Here is a 24899-nt window from a genome sequence, read left to right on the forward strand (position 1 = left end):
CCGTTTCGGACCGCAAAGCCCTGCAGAGGATAGTGAGGACAGCTGAGAAGATCATTGGGGTCTCTCTTCCCTCCATCAAAGACATTTACAAAAAACACTGTATCCGCAAAGCAACCAGCATTGTGGATGACCCCACACACCCCTCACACAACCTCTTCACCCTCCTGCCGTCTGGCAAGAGGTACCGAAGCATTCGGGCCCTCACGGCCAGACTTTTCAGAGACTGGTTTGACACACACACACGTGTCCTGAGTTGCACTTTAATTACTGTCACTTTATAACTGTCTGCTACCCCAATAACTGCTATGTGCATAGAACACTATCTCATAGTATGTTATGTTTACGTTTTTTTTTTTTTTTTTTAGAAACTGTCATCTTTTTGCACTACTGTGTACTGGTCAGCGCTGCACTTTGTCTATTGTCCTGTTCATTGTCAGAAATTTGTTGTACTGTCCCATACTTTTTGCACGTTTGCACGTGCACTTTATATAGGTATATATAGGTTTTTATATAGGTATTTTATTTTGTTGTGTAGTCTCATGTGGTCCTGTGTTGGTCCTTTGTTGTTTTTATGTAGCACTATGGTCCTGGAGGAACGTTGTCTCGTTTTGCTGTGTACTGTACTAACTGTATATGGTTGAAACGACAATAAATTCCACTTGACTTGACTTGATAAACTAATCCATTTTCATTTGCAAAATCATTCATTTCATTTTCATTCTGCCTTTACACATTTCATCCACACTGGAGTGGTGTTTTCCTCCAACCAAAAATGAGAAGAAGGGGTTTAAACTTAAATGAATTAGTGTGGACATGGCGGTAGTCTATAATTTTCTGCTGGTCTTACATTTTTTAATTGCACCGTGGAATTCCAACTCGTGTCTGTGTGTTTGGCAGCTCACAGCCTTGCAGAGTCAGCTAGAGTTCCAAGAGCACTCCATGGTGGACAAGTCTCTGGTCAGCCGGCAGGAGGCCAAGATCTGTGAGATTGAGACCAAGCTGGAGTTTGAGAAGACACAGGTCAAACGCTTCGAGGTGAGTTGGCAGGATTCGTGTATGTATGTGGGCTGAGCAGGCAGTGTGCTAGAAGTGTCAAAAGGTCTGTGCACTGGCATTAAAGAGTCAGATAAGAGTCAAATTAATCCACACACCCACCAGACCTCTCCCTCTACTGCATCATGCCCAGTTCTCTTTATAGACCTCTGACTATTGCACTAGCCAAAATCCACAGTTCTATACAAAAAAAAAATACATTAAAAATCATTACAGTACAAACTGAAAGTAGATTATTTCAGTTTCCTACTCTTTTTTTTATTTTTTATGAATTGACACTCTCAGTACCCTTTTTAGATTGAAAATGTATTTAATTTAATATCTGATTATATTTTGTGTTGCTGGAGGCAGCAGGTCATCTGTTTTTTTCGTTGTACACAGATTGCGTAATTAAAAGTGTTCTCTTTTTAACATTCTTTTGGTATCCCACTATGGGTAATGCCTCTGGTGTGGCCAGTTCTGGAAGCACCAGTAACACTCAATCTGTCAGTTGACAGACCGATCAGGTCTCAGATTGAAATCCGATCAATATCCAGATTTGTGGTTGTTTGTCCCTTTTTCAGAAAGGAAAAAAGTCTCATTCTAGTTGTGTCTATGCCTATTGGGTCTGATGGCCTCAGTGATGTCAGTTATTCTTTTGGGACTACTGCGAATGTGAGAGTTTCAGCATTGGATTGCAGCACAGCACTTGTGTTCTTGCCGTCACTTAAGAGTAAGAGTGACGTCAGAGGGGATGCTCACGCCATCACTGGAGAATCTCTGCTTTTCTTAAAGGGGGAACCCCTTTGGGGGCGGTCTCTCTCTGAAAAAAAGTGGTGACGACAGACCCGTCACTCACAAGTTGGGGCGCTGTGTGTCGAAGGCAGAATAGTGAATGGGCTTTGGCCCGCCACACTACAGAACACACATGTAAACTATATGGAGTTACTGAAAGTGTTTCTAGCATTGAAGATCCAAGACCGATGAATTCCTGTCCAGGGAGAATCCTCTTTACAGAGAATGGAGACTTCACCCTCAGGAGGTGCGTCAGCTGTGGGAGAGATACGAGCGAGCTGCCGTAGATCTCTTCGCATCTCACAAATACGCTCATTGCCCTTTGTTCTCTCTGGCGAGATACGGTGCTCCAATGGGTGTGGATGCTCTAGCGCATCCTTAGCCAAAAGCACTACGTGCTTCCTCCACTGTTATCTCTTGTCTCAAGTGCAGGGGGAAATATTTCACCCCACCCTAGACCGAGTAGCTCTCTGGGCCAGGCCTGTGACTCATCATGGGTTTACCCCCAGGGTGATTTAAACAATTCAGAGCACGAGAGCTGCTTCAACGCACTCTGTGTATGATCGGAAATGGCCGGTGTTTGTGCAGTGGTGTGCACACAGATACATTGTCCCATTTTATGTTCAATGGCTGACGTTTTGTGTTTTCTGCTGGAACTTTTAGATAAAGGCAGGGCCTTTTCTACCGTCAAGGTTTATCTCGCTGCCATATCGGCTTGTCATGTGGGAATTGATGCGAATACAATGGGTCAACACCTGCTTGTTTGCAGGTTTATATGGGGCACAAGACATTTGGACAGGGTGGCAAAACCACTGGTTTCATAATGGGATCTGTCCGTGGTCCTGAACGTGTTATGAGTCAGTTGAAAATATAGAATTAAAGCTCCTTTTGCTAAAAACAGCTTAATTATTGACATTTTCAACTGCAAAGTCTGTTAATGAACTACATGTTTATCAGTTCATCACTCTTGTATGCGCTTTACTGAGGTAGACCCATATCACAACAGTCTCATTGTTATAGACTGGATGTCACAGAGCCATCATTGGCACATTCATTCCATTCAGTCCATCTGCCGATGTATAAAAATATATATACACACAAATCAACAATAACACAGTGAGGCACAAGCATATCTGCAATACGGAGTTGGCTATGGCTAACATTGAGAACTGGCAGACTGGGTGTTAATGATGCTTCCAGGATTGGCCACGCCCAAGGAGTTACCCATAGTGAGATACCTCCCTCATGTTATCAAAGAACCGGGGTTACATGGGTAACCTAATGTTTTGTCTAATGCACTTTATTTCAGTGTTTTTGTTTAGATTGATTTGGTGTGTTTTTTTCTCCTGACGTGACATTTCCCCACAGCCAGCGCTTTTCATCATTCATCTCTGATGGGTGTTCCATGAGCTCACCTGCTGAATTACAATGGCCATTCTGTACAAATTACATGCAACTACTGCACCCACAGCAAAATCTTTGAAAATGTTATTATTACTTATTTGGGGTTTACATATGATGCATTCCTAATATTCAATAGGCTATTTTGAACAATCATCTAATCTAAAGCATCACAACTGCATTATGTCCCGCAACCTTTAATGAGCAACTGAACTTGATTGTCATCTAAAATAAATTTTATCATAATACAATTTACATTTTCTGAAGAAGCTCAGCAAATGCATTCCAAGGTAAAGAATATTTAAATATTTTTAAAATGATCAAAAGATAATTTTCTGGAAGTGATCTCCGCATTGGACAAATAGATCTGATAGTTTATAGTCTTGAGAAAAGTGTAGCACATTCTGAGAATGTCATTCAGCCAACTTTTTTTGTCTACAGAACAGGGTGAAGCTAATTTAAGTTTGTGGACAGAAAAGGCAATTATAGGTCTAAAAAAAAATGTGTTGTTAATTTATTTTTTTAATTTAATGCTTTTATTCATTTGATAGGTAAAGGTAAACAATAATTTTATAGAATATTACTGATGCTTTTCTCCAAGTATTGGGTATTAATTTTTAATTTTAAACATCTTAATGCACAGAAATTATATGTTTTTTGTATTATGGGCTTATTCCATGACTGCAGTCTATTACGTTGAATGGTGTGTAAAAGCAACTCTAATAAATAAACGGATGGCTACCGCGATTAAATTAGTCACATACAGTGGCCATTAATTTGTTCTCCATGTACTTGTCGATGTGCATGATTCGAATATTTGTGTTGGCACGCCTGGAAGTGTCATGTTTGCAGCATCGGATCTATATGCCGTTAAGATCAATTCATAATCATATACAATAAATTGTCTTTCAACGATGCATAAAGTAGTCATGATTAACTCAGGCTAATGATTGGGGCAAATTCTGTCATGTGATACTACATTTTTGCATTAATTCCAATTTTCTCGACAAAAAGTTTTTCCAAACCATTTTTTTGCGACATTTGAAGTATCGAAATAGAGTTTATGCGTAGAGTTAAACGGAAAAATATTATGTCGACACTTTTTGTCGAGAAAAGCGATAACGCATTTTAGCGATAATTTGTGTTTCCATCAGCTTTATTTTGATGCACTAAAACTTTTTTCGCAAAAAATCCTTGGATGTAAATGTAGTTAATGTGATCTCGAGGGGGAGCTTGTTTAATCCATGTCCTTGCAAAGCTGTAAATATCCATAGAATCTGTGTTTTCCTCATTTCTGTGGTTTTGATGCCAGCACAGCCAGCCAACGGTGTGAAAAATCACAGAAAAGTTGTTTCACACCATATGGATAGATTGACAATCTTGCATATTTCAGTACCAGACTTGAAGGATATGGTAAACAACCACAGTGGATTCAGTTTCATGAGCCTCTGAGATGCATAACCCTGCAAATTTTGCTTTTTCAGTTCACTTTAGTTCCTGCTGTGTTATTTGATTATGTTATTGGGTCTTGTGATTCCTCAGAGTCTAATATCAAGGCTAAAAGAGAACCTCGAGAAATTAACAGAGGAACGAGATCAACGCAGTGCCAGTGAAAACCGTGAGAAAGAACAGAACAAGCGTCTCCTCAGGCAGATCCGAGACATTAAGGAGGAGATGGCTGAGCTAGCCAAAAAGGAAGCGGAGGCAAGCCGCAAGAAACACGAACTGGTGAGGGGCCTGATCTGCTGTGCTGCTCACTGATATTCTCATTCTAGTTCTCAAGTATCTTAAGCATGTCATGAAAGCATATGTTAGATATTTGTTATAAACAAGGTTTCAATGGTCATAGAACATTTCAGAAAATAGTGTTTTCTAGTCCTAAAAAACATTATGTAAATTAATAAAATCTAAAAAGTCACAGAAAAGTTATGGAAATGTCTTCAATGAATATATATTTAAATTGTTATGCTTTGCTCTATAACATTACACTGGATAAATATTTCTCTTCTGTAGAGTAAAACTTGATCATATGCCAAAGGTATGTCTGATTTGTGAGCAAATTGTCCAAATATAAATTGATTCTTTTCAATGCATCAGATTCAAATCGGAATTAGAATGATTTAAAAAATCCTTAACCAGTTGTCAGAAACTGGAAAGATTATGGAAAAGTCATGGAAATAAATATCTCAAAAGGTTTGTGAACCATGTATACAACATTTACTTTGTTTATGTGAACCTCCTTTGCAAAGGGATACAATTTAATCCTGTCTTTTTAGGAAATGGATATTGAGAGTTTGGAAGCAGCCAACCAGAGTCTCCAAGCGGACCTCAAGCTGGCCTTCAAGAGGATCGGGGACCTCCAGGCTGCTATCGAGGATGAGATGTTGAGTGATGACAATGAAGATCTCATCAACAGGTAACAATTGCTGCTTTGAGGACTCCCTCTTCTCATGTAGACCTCAGGAGAGCTTACTAGTGTTCATAAGTGGGAGAAAAACGAGAGAAATAGAGAGCGAAAAAGAGACTAGACACAATCTGGATGAATGCACTGTTCGCTGTGCAATCAGTGAACAAGTCTCAGTCATCTCTAATTCACACTCTCTTAAATATTTATGCCTGGAAAACTGCCGCACATAATTTGGAGCTCCTTTTTGATGTATTTGGCCTTATCAGTAGTGGAAGTCATCTCCGATCTGCCTTATTCCGCATTGCTCTGCCTCTCTCTTAGTGACCTGCACCTTAGTGAGCTGAGTTTATGTTGTTAATGTGTATAGAATACTTCCATTCACCCTAAAACACAAAATAGCACTGCATTTCAGACTTTGTGAGGCAGGCTCTGTGTTTGAGCACAGAGTAGAAGTCAGAGAAAGGTCAGTGTTTTCTTGAGCAAGTATGCAGCACTCAAAACCTTTGCACGGGGCATGATAAATATTCAATCACAATGGTTTTTCCAGCCATTGTTCATTTCTTGTTCATTTAGTTTCCATTGAAAACTCTTTTTTCTTGTTTTTGTGTTTGTTTCTCATCCCCCTTCCTCCTCTAGTTTACACGACATGGTGACTAAGTATCAGAAACGAAAGAACAAGATGTGAGGCACCTGAGTTTGAGTTTCAACTTGTTTTAACATGGTTTTGTTCTCGTTTGCCCTCACTGGAGGATGATGCAGTATACAGTCCTTTTAGAGAACATTAAAGACCCCATGAATTTGCTTGCTGAGCGCAGTTTTCTTTGCTGTGCTGACATATTGAAAAACTATTAATGAATGAATTAATTTATTGTTAAATAGCCAATATGATTCAGTTCCATCGCAGCCATGAACCATGATTTGGTGTTACTAGTCAGTTGCAGATTTTTACATACATCTTCACTATTTTTAGTTGTTTTTCTATTTAAACATGCACTAGACAGATGTCTTTGTCCGTTGCACCACGTCTTACTGTTTGTTCAGCGTCTCATGCTGGAGTGCCATGTGTTTTAGACTCTGTGTCAAGCTAAAAGAACTTGAACTTTTAAAAAACACATCTTAATACACTGTTTCTGTTTCATTCACTGTGACGTGTTTAGCTTTTTATTAGCGCAAGAATGCATTCAGTTTGAATAGCCCCTTAGGGGGAGAGCATTTGATTGGACAAAATTCTGTGTTGAACATTATAAGTCATGAATATTTTGGTCCGTTTTCCTGGAAGAGATCTACTAATAGTGAATTTTGTTGACATTTTGGAGTACACTAACATATACTCTCATTTTGATATCATGGGGTCTTCAAAACAGAATAGGTAGTATTCTGTTTTATAAAATCTTGATTTCAGATCAAGAAAAGACTTGGGGCATCATGTTGATACTGCATCACACTTCTGTGCATGATAACTTACCTCACAGACATACCTTTCTCCCTTTTATGCACGATGACACATAACATGTGCATACCATGGACTGCATGTTTTTCCCAGCCAAGCATGGTCCCCGTTCTGCTCAGTTACCCTCCTCGAAGGCAATCCCACATCCCAATACCCTGCTTTGTAACAATGAACTTACAGTAACATGGACAACCCATGCTTTACCATTGGAATTAGTATCCAATGGCAGGTAAGTATCATTTTGAGTGTGGCCTCATCTGTTTACATGTCCACAGAGCCCAGACAGGTGGCAAACCCCTCAATTGGGCCAAGGGGGGCACTTGTTTAATGCTACAGGGCCATATGCAAACATCTGTGTGGGGTTGCTCGGCTCTCCCCATTTCTTACTCTCTCTTTCTCACACTCTCTCTTTTGAATAATTCAAACTTCTGTTCTTGGGACTTAGCAGCCTCTTAAGGCAAGAGAATGAGTGTTCCTCATCAATCTTTCAGTTATGAGGACTAAATAATGAATAACCCTCAAATGTCCTACTAAAAAGCCCCCAAACTGGCAACGGCCTACAACAAAGTACCAGCTGTTGGCATTGGGCCGTTTCATTCCCCTGTCAATAGCACTAAGCACCACTTATTACATCATGTGAGAAAGTATTAAAAGCTAATGGACAGGCTGTGCATTACCGGTCACGTTTAGATGGTTATGCTGTGCCAGAGATGTTTGTTTAAGTTCACAATGTGTTGTTGAGCCTTCTACTCTGATCATTTAATTGGGGAGTTCATGTTGCATTAGTCTTAATTAGTCTGTCTGTAAAAGGTTTGTTAGCTAATACAAACATTAGTGGAGAACCCATTATTCAGAATTTCCAAACATAGGAGATTGGTAAACTTGGCATAAACAAATAACAAATGAAGAGGATAGATATTTGGGAAATATAATTAGGAGTGTCATTCCATGTTAATTCCATGGCTGTGTTCATGGTCATTTTTTTGTCACATTTGTTTACAAAACAAAATGAATGATTTGAGTAGAATACCTCTATTATAAAGAGGTCATATGTCAATAGAATATTTCTTGGTTAATCAGTGACAGGCAATGCACAGCTGTACAGATAACAAACCACACTCAGGCTCACTTGACACTAGCAACCGTAAAAATCAGAATGCGTTCGAACAGAGCTGGACGGAGCGCAATCTATGTTTAACTTGACACAGCATCACAAAAGCGCTGTTCATGACATGATACAATCAAAGTGAAATGCCTCAAAAGCGTCTTTCTGACAGGTGTACATAGACATATCATTAGAAAAAAGCCCTTAAAATAATACTATCTGGGACAGTTTGACTAATTCAATTGCAAAATGTATTGCTGTGGACTTTAGTCCAATGTTATGTCTTATGTTTAATAATGTGGAAATTATTAATATATTGCCTTCTTAAGCCACTTTTTGTATGGTCTTATAAATGCTTTACTTATCTGCTAAAACTATATTTATAATGATCTCAATATAACTATTTATAATTATTATATTATTGTAAATTAAATGATTGTTATCTGAGGATTTTTTGGTCTTTTAATTGTGATTAATCATCATTTTATTAAAAAATAAATCGATTGACGGTCCTAATTAAAACATTTCCTTGTGCTTTTTGCATTAAAAAAGAAATACAATTATTTGGGTTTGGAAGGACATGAGGGTGAGTTAACAATGTCAGAATGTATTTTACTTTGTCTAATTGTAACTGTGTCACTAAATGTAAAGGGAACATAAAGACGTTTAGAGCATACTGTGCAGAGTAGATGTAATTTTAAATGAATGAGCCTTTTTATAATACTGTGTGTCTAATAAATTTTAAACTTGCATGTTAAGTGGCACTTAACGTGAAGGCAAAGGCCATTGTCATCCAATGATCTGCCTCTTAAAATTATGCTAATTTACACAATAATGTCATCCTAAATACTGCAGACATTTCAGACATCACAGAGTTGTTCTGCGATTTAATTTTTTCTCTGTTAAGAAATAATCAGGTACAAATCCAAAAGAAACTTGCACTTTAAAAGACCAAACTCATTGTCTTGACTGAGGAATAAATGGAGAAAAAAGTAAAAAGGTAGTGTAGAGAGACAGACAGTGGAGAGGAATATAGAGGGGTTGAGAGACTTCTGTAGGTGCTAATGATAAATGTAATAGCCTGTAACAGAGATGTACAACCAATGGAGGCATGTTGTCACAGACAATTAATGTCTCCCCTCTCTGACTGTGTTGTTTGTTTGTTCGCCTTGGCTTAGGTGCAGCTTAACTAATGATATATGGTCAAGGACATAAATTGTGTGTGACATTTTGCATTAGCGCTTCATTACAAAGAGCCCGATGTCCCACTGTTTAGCGATAGACCAGCTAGCAGAGCTCAGGGTTTATTCACACAACGTTCTCACCTCACTTTACCTCTAGGCACTGGGGTTTACACTAGAGCCAAAAGGGCTCTTGAAGAAAAACAGACTCTGTAGCACTCAAGTTGCCCAGATTTTGTCGGAGCGCTATTCATAGAAGAATTCGACACCAAATCATTTTGTCCCAAGTGTATTAGCTTGAGTGAATCAAATACTCTAATATACACATACATATATCTCCAGCATTCTGACTGTGAGTGAACGCTGATTCTTTAGTGATATCTGTGCTTTCTCTTGGGTCCATGCATATATAATGTTCTCATATGCATAATACCACAAACAGAGAGCTGAGCAGACAGGAACCCAGAGAAAATACCAGCTGCTGCTTCAGAATTAACCTTCTCTCAACTCTTGGTATAATGGGTCATATATTGTATAATTTCATTGGGTGATATTTGATTCAAAGTGTTGGTGGACATTAGCAATGTGATTATTAAAATTAAAATTGAAACAAAATTGTGAAAAAAGTACCAATTCATCATCAGCCGCCATTAAATCTTTCCTAAAGGTCTCCTATTTGTTAATGTGCAAAGGTGTTTGTGGTCTCTGGGTCCTTGAAGGGCGATTCATAGTTACTCAGTGTGGTGTGCTGTGCGATAAGTTACAGATAAGACTAATCTAAAGAGGCAGGGAAGCATTGACTTGTAAATCTAGCCAAACATAAATCCAATGGTTTTATCTGCTCCAGAGAAATAAGCAAACAGAACTGGGATTCACAGAGCTGCTTTCTGTGTCAGGTGCTAATGCATGTGCTCTTGGGGACTTTCTGTTTGCGTTTACTTGTTCTTATTGCCAGCGCAATGCTTCCAAATCCATTTGTATCGAGAGATGCATGCTATTAGAAGTGTGGGCGAGTTAAATACAGGCCCAAAATGGCCAAATTGTTTTTTTGTTTTTGTTTTATCAATGCCAGGGTAATACATCACATTGAATAATGTTATAAATTTACTCTTAAATAATAATACAAATGTTTTCTAGATATATGCTGCTAAATAAGGCGGAAACGCATTATTACATTGCTATGAAAAAGGTCTATTGGAATGGAAGTGCCATCTTTCATTTAAAAGTGGTAATTCTATTTTTTATTACATTTGTTTACTCTAAAATAGGCATGCGGTTTAACTTGATCAACCTGAAAAATGCTGTATTTTAATGTCATTTGAGCAAAAGAAGGTACATTTATTATACCATCGCTATCAGCTTTTATTGCTGATTTGAATTGCGTTATTGAAACATAATCTTGACAAGTAGTTTGGGAGATTTTGGTCTTTAACCAATTTAGAATCGCACTTGTGTTCCTAATGTCTGTGTAGATCATAGCTTCATGGTGATGTTAGCAATTACAAGTTATGATTGAACTGACTCACCTTAAAGGATCTGAAGTCTTATATTCTGGCTTTTGTTGAGGAAAATAGGATATATCGCAAGCCTCGCACCTCACATAATATCACATTTAGTTATTTTTTCAGCTATCCCATCTTTTTATTATAAAAGACAATGGATTGACTACTATATTACTGTCTGTATTATATTCCATTTTACATTTTCTCCATTCTCCTGGTTTGGCTTTGAGTTGTACTGACCTCACCCTTTTGGACGCTTCGCACATTATACAGAGCCAACTAGCTGCAGGGTACTGTTGTTGACTAAGATTCAGATTTATTAACACAGAATGGCAGTGGCATTTTCAGGGTTTCCTGTGATCGGGTGCATGTGTCTCCAACGTAAACCCTTGTGTTCCTCCTGTTGCTCTACTAACAGTATTTATATACAGATTATTCGTTCTACCTGTTGTTGATATTCCTTCCTTTTCTCCACTTCCTACTGTGCAGTGAGGGTGCCTCTGATACTGACTCTGAGGTGGAAGACCGTGCTGATGGGGTGAAGTCATGGCTGTCCAAAAACAAGGGCTCAGCAAAGAACCTGTCAGATGATGGTAGTCTGAAGAGCTCAAGGTCAGTACTGCAACAGAATTTCCCCCAGTTACCTCACACAATGGTTTAACCCAAGCCCAATTTAGCAACACTGTAAAAAAACAAGTCTTAAATTAGCCTAAGATGGTTGCTGTCTTAACTAGATTCCCAGTCTGGTCAAGCTGGTCTAGTTTTCTGGTATTAAAGGGGGTATGGCACAACTGATCATGCTTGGAGACCAACTGGCCGACTAGCTAGACCAGTTTGGCCATGCTGGGAGACCAGCTTGACCATTTTAAACTACCTAAGACCAGCTAACCAGCCTATGCAAGTTTGTTTTTTCAGTAGGAAAGATGAAAGGTGAATTCACTTCCAATAAAGCCGGGCGTACGTGGTGCGAGTTCTGACACACAGGAGGTTGTGAGCCCCTGCACACAATACAAGTCAGTTTATCTGATAATCGTACAGATGTAGTGGAACACGACACGACTTAACAACCTGGCGAATTCCGAAGCAATCACACAAATTGTTCCGCTATTTATCATTAAGACACAAAGCCAGAGGAGGACATTACTTTAATTCCTTGTAGTTTGTGATTTAGAAATAAAGAAGAAGACTGGCATGACCAGGGGCTGCATTATTATAATGGGGCTCAGGTGGGAGAGCGGATCGGTTGGTGGTTCGATTCCCTGCCCAAACAACTCCACTTGCCGAAGTATCCAACATAAAAAAAAAAGCGCTATAGAAGTGCAGACCATTTACCATTTATCTGAAAACTCATCTGCCTATTAAAAAATAAATAAATATATATACAGTATATAAAATCAGCAAAAAGAAACGTCCCTTTTTCAGGAGACTGTATGTTAAGGATAATTTTGTAAAAATGTTTGTCAAAAATGTTTTCCATGCTTGTTCAATGAACCATAAACAATTAATGAACATGCACCTGTGGAACTGTCATTATATCACTAACAGATTACAGACGGTAGGCAATATCCTACATCAGTGCTCGGGCTGTCCGCAATAGGTTGAGAGAGGTTGGACTGGGGGCTTGTAGGCATGTTGTAAGGCAGGTCCTTTACAGACATCACCACCAACAATGTCGCCTATGGGCACAAACCCACCTTTTTTCTGGACCAGACTGGACTGGCAAAAAGTGCTCTTCACTGACGAATCACGGTTTTGTCTCACCAGGGGTGATGGTCGGACTCGCATTTATTGTTGAATGAATGAGCGTTACACAGAGTCATGTACTCAGGAGCGGGATTGATTTGGAGATGGAGGGTCCGTCATGGTCTGGGGCGGTGTGTCACAGCATCCTTGGACTGAGCTTGTTGTCATTGCAAGCTATCTCAATGCTATGCTTTAAAGCAGGGGTTCTCAACTGGTGGGTCGCGACCCAAAAGTGGGTCGCAGACCTGTTTTGGGTGGGTCTCGGTAAGCTGGTCAAAAAAAAAAATATATATTTAATGTGCGTCTCATGTTTGATTGGTCTTTTATTTTGAAAAAAGGTTTATTTTGACAGGCATTCGTCAGAGACGTGCGGTAGTTTACTATGGTAGCCATGGTAACCATCCCCATGGTAACCATCCTGTCTTTACGTTGTTTTGACATTCAGATTCGAGATGGCGAAGCGCAAATATGACCCAGACTATTTAAAAAATGGATTTTCAGTACATTGAGGATAAAAGGGACAGAAACCCCAGTGTGTGCTTTGTAGTGAAGTGCTTGCCAATGAGAGCATGAAACCGTCCAAACTGAAGCGCCATTTAGAAACCAAACATCCCGCATCGAAAGACAAGCCGGTGGAGTTTTTTCAAAGACGTCTCCAGGAGCTGAGGGCATCACAAAAGTTTCTGACAGCGTCTTGCTCAAAACAAGAACAAGCTCTTCCGGCATTTTACCTAGTAGCTCACCGCATTGCAAAGGCCAAGAAACCCCACACAGTAGCTGAAGAGCTCATTTTACCTGCTGCAATGGATATGGTAAGAGAGGTGCTGGATCAGTCAGCGGCAGATAAACTGAAAACCATACCACTTTCCAATGATACCATAGCTCGGCGGATTGAAGACATGTCTGGTAACATAAAACAACAGACCACAGCCCGCATCCAGGCAAGCCCTTACTACGCCTTACAGATGGGCGAATCGACAGATATCGCTAACCATGCCATTTTATTGGTTTATGTGAGGCATGTGTGGGACGGTGATTTGCAAGAACAGTTTCTCTGCAGCAGAGACCTCCCTACCACTACAAAAGCAGAGGACATTTTTAACACCCTGGACTTGTATTTGAGCTCACTGGGCCTCAGTTGGGAATATTGTGTGGGAATCACCACTGATGGAGCTGCCTCTATGACCGGGAAACATTCCGGTGTGGTGAAGCGAATTCTGGAGAGGGCACCTAACGCGACGTGGAACCACTGCTTTTTGCACCGAGAAGCGCTGGCGGCTAAGAATATGGTACCTTTATTTAATGAAGCTTTAACAAATGTCATCAAAGTGGTGAACCACATAAAACGGAGTGCAAAAAGTAGCCGTTGCTTTTCACATCTGTGTAAAGACCTGGGCTCTGAGCACATGCAGGTGCTGTATCACTCAGAAGTCCGCTGGCTGTCGAGGGGCAAGGTGTTGTCATGCTTTTACAAACTTAAAACAGAAATCGCCACATTCCTCTCAGAGACTAACTCCCCGTATGCAGAACTGTTTGACAACGAAATGTGGCTCGCACGAGTTGCATATCTTTCTGATATTTTTGAGCACCTCAACACATTAAATGTATCGATGCAAGGGAGAGGACACAATATATTTGAACAGTCAGACAAAATTGCTGCGTTCAAGAAAAAGATCTCACTGTGGCTAAATCATTTATCCAAAGACAGACTAGACATGTATCCCAACTCTTGCCATGAAGCACAGCAGCTGGACAGTGCGGCCAAAAATAACTTGAAACAAACTTTAAGGGCGCATCTCACTAAACTTCAAGCTCGGTTTGACGATTACTTCCCAGAGAAACAAACAACCATGGACTGGATACGCGACCCCTTTGGTATCAATGTTTAAAACATCACGTTGCCAAGCAACGAAGAGCATCAGCTGGTGGACCTGTCATGTGACCTGACGCTGAAAAAGAGATTTGGTGAGGTAAGCCTTTCCCATTTCTGGTGCAGCGATGTGATGACTTGAGTATCCATCCCTCGCCTCTTTAGCAGTCAAAACGATCTTACCATTCAGCACAACCTATTTGTGTGAAAGTGGCTTCTCTACCTTGGTCCAGCTCAAGTCAAAGCAGAGAAACAGGTTGGACACTGAGCATGATCTGAGAGTAGCTCTGTCTACTGTCACCCCAGACTTTGAAACTCTTATCAAGAGTAAAGCACATCCCCAATTGTCTCATTAACTTCCACAAATGACCTGGTTAGGTGAAAACTTTATTTTGAGTGATTTTGACATTGATTTTATTCACTTTTGTACATGCAGTTGTCATGGTCCTCCTTAGTTTCTTATTAATTTGCTCTGAATAGAGTAAAAATATCTTGTTATGTGGCCTTATTTATTTAATTAACTTTTGTACATGCTGTTGTCAGGGTTCAGTTACTTATTAATATGCTCTGAAATGCACGTTGCACGGGATAATATATGCATGTATGTAGGGTTATGTTTTTAAAAAGATGATATATGAGTGTTTTCAACAGTTATTTTTGAAAAATAAATTTTGTTGGTTGAATTCTAAAAAAGTGGGTCGCGACTTAATGACCATGGGAAAATGTGGGTCCCAGGGTGGGACCAGTTGAGAACCCCTGCTTTAAAGGGAAGACATCCTCCTCCCTCATGTGTTACCCTTCCTGCAGGCTCATCCTGACATGACCCTCCAGCATGACAATGCCACCAGCTATACTGATCATTCTGTGCATGATTTTCTGCAAGATAGGAATGTCAGTGTTTTGCCATGGCCAGCGAAGAGCCCGCATCTCAATCCCATTGAGCGCATCTGTGACCTGTTATATCAGATGGTGAAGGCTAGGGCCAATCCCCCCAGAAGAGTGGGGTAACATCTCACAGCAAGAACTGGCAAATCTGGTGCAGTCCATGAGGAGGAGATGCACAGCAGTACTTAATGCAGCTGGTGGCCACACCAGATACTGACTGTTACTTTTGATTTTGACCCCCTTTTGTTCAGGGACACATTACTCAACTTTTGTATGTCACATGTCTGAGAAAATTTTCTGTCTTAGTTGTTGAATCTTTTTATGTTCATTCAAATATTTACACATGATAAGTTTGCTTAATTTGTAACGTATTCTAAATACTTTGGATTACTTCTTCATCACTGGTAGATTTTTTTCACTTGTTTTGACTATAAAAACTCTGCCAGTACAGTAAGACAAAATGTTAAAAATACAAAAAAGAAATGATGATCTAACGTGAATTTTCTTGATAAAAAAATATGATCATGCCTGGTAACGTGCATGTAATATGTCTAGAAATAGCAGTTTAGCTTAGCGTAAAGCTGACAATTTACACAAGGTTTATTTATATTTCTGCTGCTCCAAACTTTAAACTTACTTCTCTGTCTGCTTGTATGAATGTAACGTATCATAAGAACATTTTTCACTGCTGTTCAAATGCACTTTGGATCGCATCATTTATATATATACATTTTTCCATATGAAAGGACTAAATATTAAATGAAACAAATGACAATAAAATGCAAAGTAATCTCTTCAGTAATCAAAATACTTTTTGAATGTAACTGTATTCTAATTACCACTGATTTAAATTGTAACTGTAGTGGAATACAAATGTGTTTGTAACAGTATAAGGACAGGCAAGGCGGAGGCGGGAACCAGCTGAACAGTCAACATAAAGGTTTAATGATATAAAAAAAACTTAAAACAACATAAAACATAAATCAACAGACACACATGCAGTGCGGCTGCATATGTCTCTCTCGAACTGATGCCTCCGGCTGATTAGCTCGATTCAGGGCCAGCCGTGTGTCCGAACGGCCTGGCCTTCCTCCTTGTCTCAGAGCTTTAAAGCCGCACATAGCAAAATTTTAAAATCTTGTTTTAGTGCTGTGGTTGATTGACAGGTAGAAATTTCAACCTAGAAGTCCTTGGTTTCACCAGACTTGCACTTGGAGAGATGAAAAAATATCTCTCACATATTCACTATCATGTATAAATAATTATAACAGATGCTATACCCCACCACCCCACCCCAAATTTCGCCCAAGCAGCCCTAACTAGGGCTGGATTGGTAATCTGGCATACTGGGCATTTTCCCGTTGGGCCGACGAACTTTGAGGCCGATCAGTGGTGGACTGGCTATCGGGGGAACCAGGCCGGCCTTGAAACGAGCCGAATGGGCCATGATAAGCTAAAATGAGCCACCGTGTTATGCAGAACGGGACACAAAATGGTGCAGAGATATGCAGAAAAGGACAGTGACAACAACTTTCGGCCCATTTTCTAACTCCCGGGCCGATTTCTCTTCCCAGTCCACTCCTGCCTTGAACTGAAACTAATGCATTTATGTCGAATAAAAACAAACCACAAAAATGATTTGTTTGAAAAGCAAAATTTCCGTAGAATCCTTCAGTAATGTGTTCGTGAATAATATGGGAAAAACACAGTTTTAACGCAACCATTTTCTCCAAATGTGTAAAAGCTTCATGAACCCTCAGTTTTCATTGATCATGTAAGTTGTAACACCTTCTACTGATTGGTCAACTTCAGGTAGATTGCCAAATCGGCTCATTCAACTGCACACACCTCACAAATTCTAGCTGACAGTAGCCAAATCTTGTAGATGTTTTAAAAATTATCGGGAGGTCATGAGCTGTTCGTAAGCCACTCGGCTCTGCTCATAATTCTCTCACATGATGCGAGCTGCGACCACACGAGCCCCAACGATTTCCACATGATATCTCCCGAATGGAAAAAATCAGTCAGGAGCTCGCACGACAGCCGAAAATCGCACCGTGTATTCCCGCCTTAAGGGACTTTTCTGTCTGTTGTTATTTGCCAACTTATTCTTCCCCACTTTCAGCAGTTTGATAACAGAGGCTTCTATAAGAAAGAACAACCTCACAGGCAGGTAAATGGATATGCCCATTAGCCAGTTTGCACACCTACCTGGGCCTTTTCTTCTAGAGATGAATAGGTCTTCCCACTGGCAACACTTTTTATTTTTCCTTGTTTTATTCTCTTAACCAGAAGATTTAACCTGGTCTTTTCAGCTTCTTGCAACTTCTTTCGAGTTCTTTTAATCACATAATGTAAGGTGCAATCTTATGGGATGTTGGCTCCAAAGTCTTAAAACCTTTTTTTTTATTATCACATTTGAGTATAAAAAATTCTGAATGGTAATTATTGTCAGAAAAAAATTACATCAGTGAAAGTTTTTGCACAATTTTCTAAATTATTTCTGCCTAAAAGGATCTTTATGTCTACATTTAAATGTAGATACCTGGGGATATGGATTAACTAGTGATTTTTAATCACAGAGTTAGAGTCCAGCACATTTTATTCCTTCTTAAGTGGCTTGTATTCCCTGCTGTAACATCACACTTTTCATCTAAATTCTGCCCTGCCCTCTTAGATAAACCTTATTATTATTTCTCTCCTTGGGTGTCAATCATCTTTTAAGTTTCTATTCATGTATTTTCTCATTTTTCATTTCCATCTCTACCCTCTCCTTTGTCTGTTTGTCTTTCTATGCTGTACACTGTCCCTCTGCCATGCCCTAATAAAGATATGCTGTAAATGTTGACGGCAAAGTGGGAAAAGAGTGGGGTGAGGGTAAAGAATGGAAGGACAATGGAAAAGGTAAAGAATTAGAAACCAGTAGGCCTGTGTCTGTCATGAGTTCCCTCAGCTACAGGAAACTTTCTAACATGAAGCAATCCATAGGAGGTAAGGGAGACGAGAGTTCACTCCTCAACACTCTCAAAGAACAATCTGACTCCCAGGACTTATCTTCCTTCCAGAACAACAAATCCAAGCTGGAAGCTGAGGATTACTCCTACTCTGTCACCTGCTGGAGGAAGGCAGGAGATGATCTTGAAGATCAGGGCTCTGTTATCTCTCAGGCCTATTCAGAGGCTGCCATCGGGCAAGGAAGAGTATGCACAGCCGTCTGAGTTTGACAAGGAGTCCGTCATCTCCTCTGTAGCCCCCAACCGAGCTTCTACCCATCACACTGCAATGGACTTGGATGATGATGCTGTTTCCAGCGTGAGCCGCATAAGTCCACTAAGCCGACGCCAAAGCATGCCTCGTCTCGATGACCTCCAGAGTGAATACGGTTCAGCCATCAGCCCCATCCTGAGCCACAGTCCAGGCAGTCTGAGCTGCACTGGCTCCCACATGTCCCTGTCCGCAGCTGTTGCCTCAGTGGATTTGACGTGGATGATGACACCCGAAGTGTGGCATTCAGCGAAGCTCGCCCCAGCGCCTACAACCCCCACTCCACCTCTAGCCGTAGCTTCTCAATGCCCCGCAAGGCCGGACCACTGATTCCAGCCCACCCAATCTCTCAGACATCAAGCCAGTCAGTCACCGCAACTGCCATTAATGAAGTTGATTGGTGACCAGGACTGGCAGAGACAGTGATCGCTCCTCCAGCCTGCGTCGCTCTGCTTCAGCCATGGACTACATGCGCTCCAGTAGTACCCTCAGCACACATAGCAGCCGCAGCAAGAAGAGTAAGAGCAAGTCAAAAAAGAAGTAGAAAAGATAGCTGTGATTCAGACCCGTTCGCCAGCTCTGATGACCACAAAAAGAAGAGGTCCAAGAATAAGTCCAATAAAGAATATTCCTCCTCCTCCTCCTCTTCCTTAGAGTCTGAGTCTACCTCCGCGACTTTATTTCTTACAGAAGCTCTAGCAGTATCAAGAAAGCCCCTGGCAAACAGTCCTCTGATTCTGAGGGCGAAGAATAGCCTGAAGGCCCCTATACAGGAGCTCCACCACAATCTAAGAAGCAGCAGAAGAAAAGGAAAAAGAAAGTTGATAATGTGATGAAGTACCTGTATAGACCTGACAGTGACTAAAGATGGCAGTAGGTGAAACCTGGTTTTGGAGTGAAGGAATGCTACAAGCATGATGTTATATTAATCATCTAAACCTTTTGAAATCTTTCATTGCAGTTTACCATAACTTCTCACCCTACTTTTAGTTTTAACAGAATGTTCTTTCACCATGTTACATTTATGCAATTACTTTATACTTGCACTCTTTATGAGGATGTTTTGTAACTTTCTTTGACACCACAAATGTGAAAGTAGTCTTCTATTTCAGCATGACTCAGAATAGATTCTGATGAAGTGGGCAATTACTTGTGAACTGGTGCATGTGGACATATAATTTAATGAAATACCATTGTGTGATGTATTACCACAAAATAACAGTGGTGTAACTTTGCCTTTTCCTGGTCTGGAACGTAATTAAAACAGAAAATCGATTAGGACACCTTGCTGGCATTTAACCTGAAGTTTGTTTTATTACGAAAAAGAGAAGAGAAGGCTTAGTGACATAAAAAGTTATCATTGTCTTTTTGAGGAGAAAGAGGTATTAATGCTTTCTCTATTACTTGTCTGTTTGCTCCCATATAACTAGAGTAAACAATTAATTTATATGTTAATTCACTGATAAGATTATGAATAACCATCAAGAATATTGGAGGATGCTTTAAAATAATAGACCATAAGTTATTGCAGCAGTGGATTTTTAAAGGGTAAACTCACAGCAAAATATTTATTCTATCATCATTTATTCTACTTAATGTGGTTCCAATCCTGTATGACTTGCTTTCTTTCATGGAACAAAAGGAGACTTTTTGAAAAATGTGCATATCACTATTTGTTTCTATACAATAAAACAAATGGTGACCAAAAGGCTTTTAGGCTCCATAAAAGATTCAAAAGCACCATAAAAGTAGTCCATACATCTTGCATGCTATATTTCAAGTAATTTGAGTAATATGATGGATTGTTTGAGGAACAGACTAAAATATTTATCTCATTCACCCATTCACATATTCAAACTTGGTGCCTGGTGCTTCAAGTACCATTGGTTCCAGATTGTCTTGCAACCAAACACAACATGCTAAGTTTGAATACACAGAAGCAGGAGTGAAATTTAGGAGCTGTGGTGAATGGCAACAGTTTAATTTAATGACAGATACTGTATATATACACCGATCAGCCAACACATTAAAACCACCTGCCTAATATTGTGTAGATCCCCCTCGTGCCACTTCTCACCACAATTTTACCGACTTCAACATGCCCCTTAAATAGAAATCTTTGTTTTACAACAGTAACCATAGTTTAACCATGGCATTTGTAGTAAAATCATAGTAACCACAATATAAACAAGGTTACTGTCATGGTTACTATATAGAAACTACAGTATTACTGTTATAAAACCATGGTTAATTGTATTAAAACCATGATTTCTTCTCAGAAATTAATATTGACAGCAGTCAAGGTTGCTACAATATTACTATAGTAAAACCATGGTTAATTTTTGTCAGGGACCTTAACTAAAAAAAAACAAAAAAAAATGTTTTTCTCTTATTTCTAAATCAAGAATTTAGCTTAATAAAGTGCACTTCAAACTTATCTCATCATATTCAGTATTCGGAAGCTGTACATCACTATAGAAGGAATAACTTTGCTATTAGAATGCATAGGAGAATGGATGTTGTGATAATGCTGCTTGAGTATATTATTAATTTGTGGAAATCCCACATGAACACCCCAAATGCTTTAGTTATTGTTTCACGTCTGTCCGAATTAGCACTGAGAGCCTGCTTAAAAATTGAAGGGAGTGTGTGCAGTTTCAGCTCACCTTTGGCTCTTTCCCTGGGGAATGTCAGCATAAATTATTAATCATCTATTACTATAATGGCATCTTAATGCCATTAATCAAAGCGCAATATTGATACTCATAATAGATTACAGCCGCGCAAGGAAACAGGAAGAACTTGTGTGCACATTTTAAATAAATCCTATTGCGCATTATTGACATATATTACCAGTATACAGCACTCGTGTTGAGCAATGTGTGCAAACAGTGCCTGTTTTGTTAACTTATTTTAACCTTTAAAGCTGTTGTTATTGACTGCAAAAAGAAAATGTTCCCACACAGGTGGCATTTTAACTACACACAATGCTTGCAGAAGACTGATGTCATCAAGTTGACCCACGTGAAACACAGGCGGAGCGTATCCATCTACAGATCCATTCAGGTGCATTAGTGGAGGTTGTAACTGTGCCTGTCTGTTTGACACTTTGTTTTCTTGACCAAAACTTGTGCTCCAGATGCGTGATTAAACGTGAGGTGAACCGACCGTGGTGCAAATGCTTCCCGAACCGTGGATTCCTTTTTACCGAGATCCGTTACACCCCTAGTGAAAATCCCAGGAGATCAGCAGTTACAGAAATACTTAAACCAGCCCGTCTGGCACCAACAATCATCCATGTGATTATCTAATCAGCCAATCGTATGGCAGCAGTGCATAAAATCATGCAGATACAGGTCAGGAGATTCAGTTAATGTTCTCATCAACCAACAGAATGGCGAATAAATGTGATCTCAGTGATTTGGGCCATAGCATGATTGTTCATGCCAGATGGGCTGGTTTGAGTATTTCTGTAACTGCTGATCTCCTGGGATTTTCAAACACAACAGTCTCTAGATTTTACTATGAATGGTGCCAAAAACTAAAAACATCCCGTGAGCGGCAGTTCTGCAGACAGAAATTCCTTGTTGATAAGGTCAGCAGAGAATGGCCAGACTGGTTTGAACTGACAAAGTCTACAGTAACTCATATAACCACTCTGTACAATTGTGGTGAAAAGAATATCATCTCAAAATGCTAATCTGAGATGCGGGTTGGCGCTGTTTTGGTGGCACAAAGGGGACCTGAGCAGTATTAGGCAGGTGGTTTTAATGTTGTGGCTGATTGGTGTATTATAGTGCTCAATTCATATCTACTTTTATAATACTTTTTGGATCTTTGAAATCCATTGTAACAATTTGCCTTTGTTGAATGGAAAATACTGTAGATGCATTAACCTTCTGCAAAATTTCACCCTAAGTTTTCCATGAAAGAAAGAAGGTCATATGGGTTTGAAATATGTGAGGAACTGATGCTATTTTCATTTTTATGTGAACTATCCTTTAAATAGACATGCTATACTTTTATCTTAAGCATGGCACAGAAGTCAATCTTTATTTAAAAAAATTTAAAATACCTGTATGGTATTGTAACCTAGTGAAAATAGCATTTGTATTTTCATTTGTTTTTACAACTTTTTAACAAGTAGCCAGTAAGCTGCACCTTGGCTGTGGAAGTGTGATTTTCATGAGATTTGTCTGACACAAACGCATCAGCCTACCATTATACTAAATTGTGACGCCTGTTAAATATTGTTCCTCCACGTTCTGCCGTTTGATTTCCCAACGTTCCTTCACACACTCATCCTGATCAAAGCTTTCACTATTTCCCACATCCAGCCCACCTTCCAGTTGAAGAAACTTCTGCCTTGACAGATCTGATGAGGAAGGGGAAGAAGATAAAGAGGAAGGGAGCACAGGCCGAAGCTCATACCGCTTCCGCCACAAACGCAGCAGCAGCAGCAGCTACCTGAACAACAGTGATGGGGAGTGCAAGCTCTCAGAGACCACTGTGTAGCTGCATGCATTGTCATTCACATTGGAAAGAGGACATTTGACTCTTTGTATTCATCTTTTTCTCTTACTCAGATCCAGATGTTAGAAGAGCCGAGTAGATTTTAGTGAGAGTGGTGCATGCTGGGACACACTCTGTGGTCTCTCATTCTCGGTCAAACCACTGCACTCTCACATTCTAAAAGATAAACTCCATTCCTTTTAACTTTTTTTATTAAAGGTATAGTTTACCCAAAAATGAAAGTTACGACATTATTAACTCACCCTCATTTTGTTCCAACATTTAATTAATTTCTTTCTTCCAAGGAAGAGGAGATGTTAGGTAGCATGTTAGCCTCAGTCACCATTCACTTTTTTTTCTTCATACAATGAGTAAATAAGTCAGAATTGTCATTTTTGGGTGAACTATCCTTTAAGTATTGTTATTATTATAATTTTTTTCACATGCATTGTGTAGAGCTTTAAAAGGTTTGTACAGCATTATGAATTACAGCTCTGTTGATTGTTACTTGTTTTTGTGCTTTTACTTCTGACGTTCTTCCTCTGCCCTTTCTAAATGAGCAGTGACTCCACCAAACACAGTGCTTGCATTTTTCGTCTGGTCAGAAATTAATAATGGACATTGCTTGGGGCATTCAAACAATTGTTGCTTTCGATCTGTTGTGATATGCCCAATCGTGTAAGATGGAAGATATTCAACAGAACTGATGCTGTGAAATCTTCGCTTCCTTTAAGCATGTTGTCACATTGGATTTATCAGTGTTTTTGGCCTTAATGACCAGGAAACTCCGTATTAAAAGGCATATTTGAACCTGAACAAATTTAAATCCCATTATTCCGAATGTTCCATTGTTACCTTGTTTTGTTGCTTTCATTGTAGTATTTATGAACTAGCATTTTGATGGATTGAGCGAAGCTGCCAAAATTGAAACCATCATCACCAACAGCATAGAGATGAAAGAGTCCCATTTCTTCTCTTATTTTAAAGAGAGACAGTGTGTGTATTTTACATAGTTTTATGGAACATCTGCACAGGTCAATAACTTTATCCTCTTTTCTATGCAATCAATATTGGTTTTAATATGAAAAGTGAGGGTTTTATGATGCCTTTGGCTAATTAAATCACATGGCTACAAGATGCGTAACATTTTCTGGCTGTACACATTCATATAAAAAATATATAAATATCTGTATGATTCATTCTAGCTTTCAGAATTGTTGATGTTTATTTTCTTTACTGAATAAATGACCACTTGATATGAGTAATAATTTTGCATTTCAGTTTAATATATTGTAAATAAATGGTGGTGATTGTTTTAATCTTGTTTCAATATGCTTCTTTTATAATGCATCATTTTTTTAATAATTGGAATTTTTATAATGGATACATTAAGTAAAAATACTGTCTCTAAACATTTTGACATGTTTGCTTTCTTTATCCAAGAGACACTTTTAAAATATCAAACCTGCGATATTCATTATTGTATCAATGTATATAAATCCACACATTTCTCAAAGATCAGGCTCCTTATGTGAAACATCTGAATTGAGCCTTAGATTTGATATTTTAAATAAAAACAATGCAGCCAAATTAGACATTGTAGAAAAGCACTACCTATGCTTCCTATTCATCCTTTTCCTTTCTATTGACTGGTTGTTCCATTGCACAATAGGTAGCCTTGCAAGTAATTTGTAAGAGCTAACAATACCAAAGGCAGCTTACTGGGCACAGCACAGCGTGAGGTTTTCTCTG

At 39.3% G+C, this 24899-nt stretch overlaps 1 protein-coding gene across 1 annotated transcript in view; it reads left to right on the forward strand.

The window, feature by feature from the left end:
* The window catches only part of LOC127631765 (unconventional myosin-XVIIIa-like), a 161964-nt gene extending 137514 nt beyond the window's left edge, over positions 1 to 24450 (forward strand). The window contains exons 37-43 of the mRNA XM_052110072.1: positions 898 to 1035; positions 4771 to 4956; positions 5505 to 5644; positions 6272 to 6316; positions 11363 to 11485; positions 18202 to 19508; positions 22973 to 24450. Coding sequence (XP_051966032.1) covers positions 898 to 1035; positions 4771 to 4956; positions 5505 to 5644; positions 6272 to 6316; positions 11363 to 11485; positions 18202 to 18589 — 1020 coding nt within the window. The 3' untranslated portion in view covers positions 18590 to 19508; positions 22973 to 24450. The remainder of the gene's footprint in view (positions 1 to 897; positions 1036 to 4770; positions 4957 to 5504; positions 5645 to 6271; positions 6317 to 11362; positions 11486 to 18201; positions 19509 to 22972) is intronic.
* Positions 24451 to 24899: the final 449 nt, after the last annotated feature.

The sequence above is a fragment of the Xyrauchen texanus genome, chromosome 38, assembly GCF_025860055.1.
Source record: "Xyrauchen texanus isolate HMW12.3.18 chromosome 38, RBS_HiC_50CHRs, whole genome shotgun sequence".
Taxonomy (NCBI): Eukaryota; Metazoa; Chordata; class Actinopteri; order Cypriniformes; family Catostomidae; genus Xyrauchen; species Xyrauchen texanus.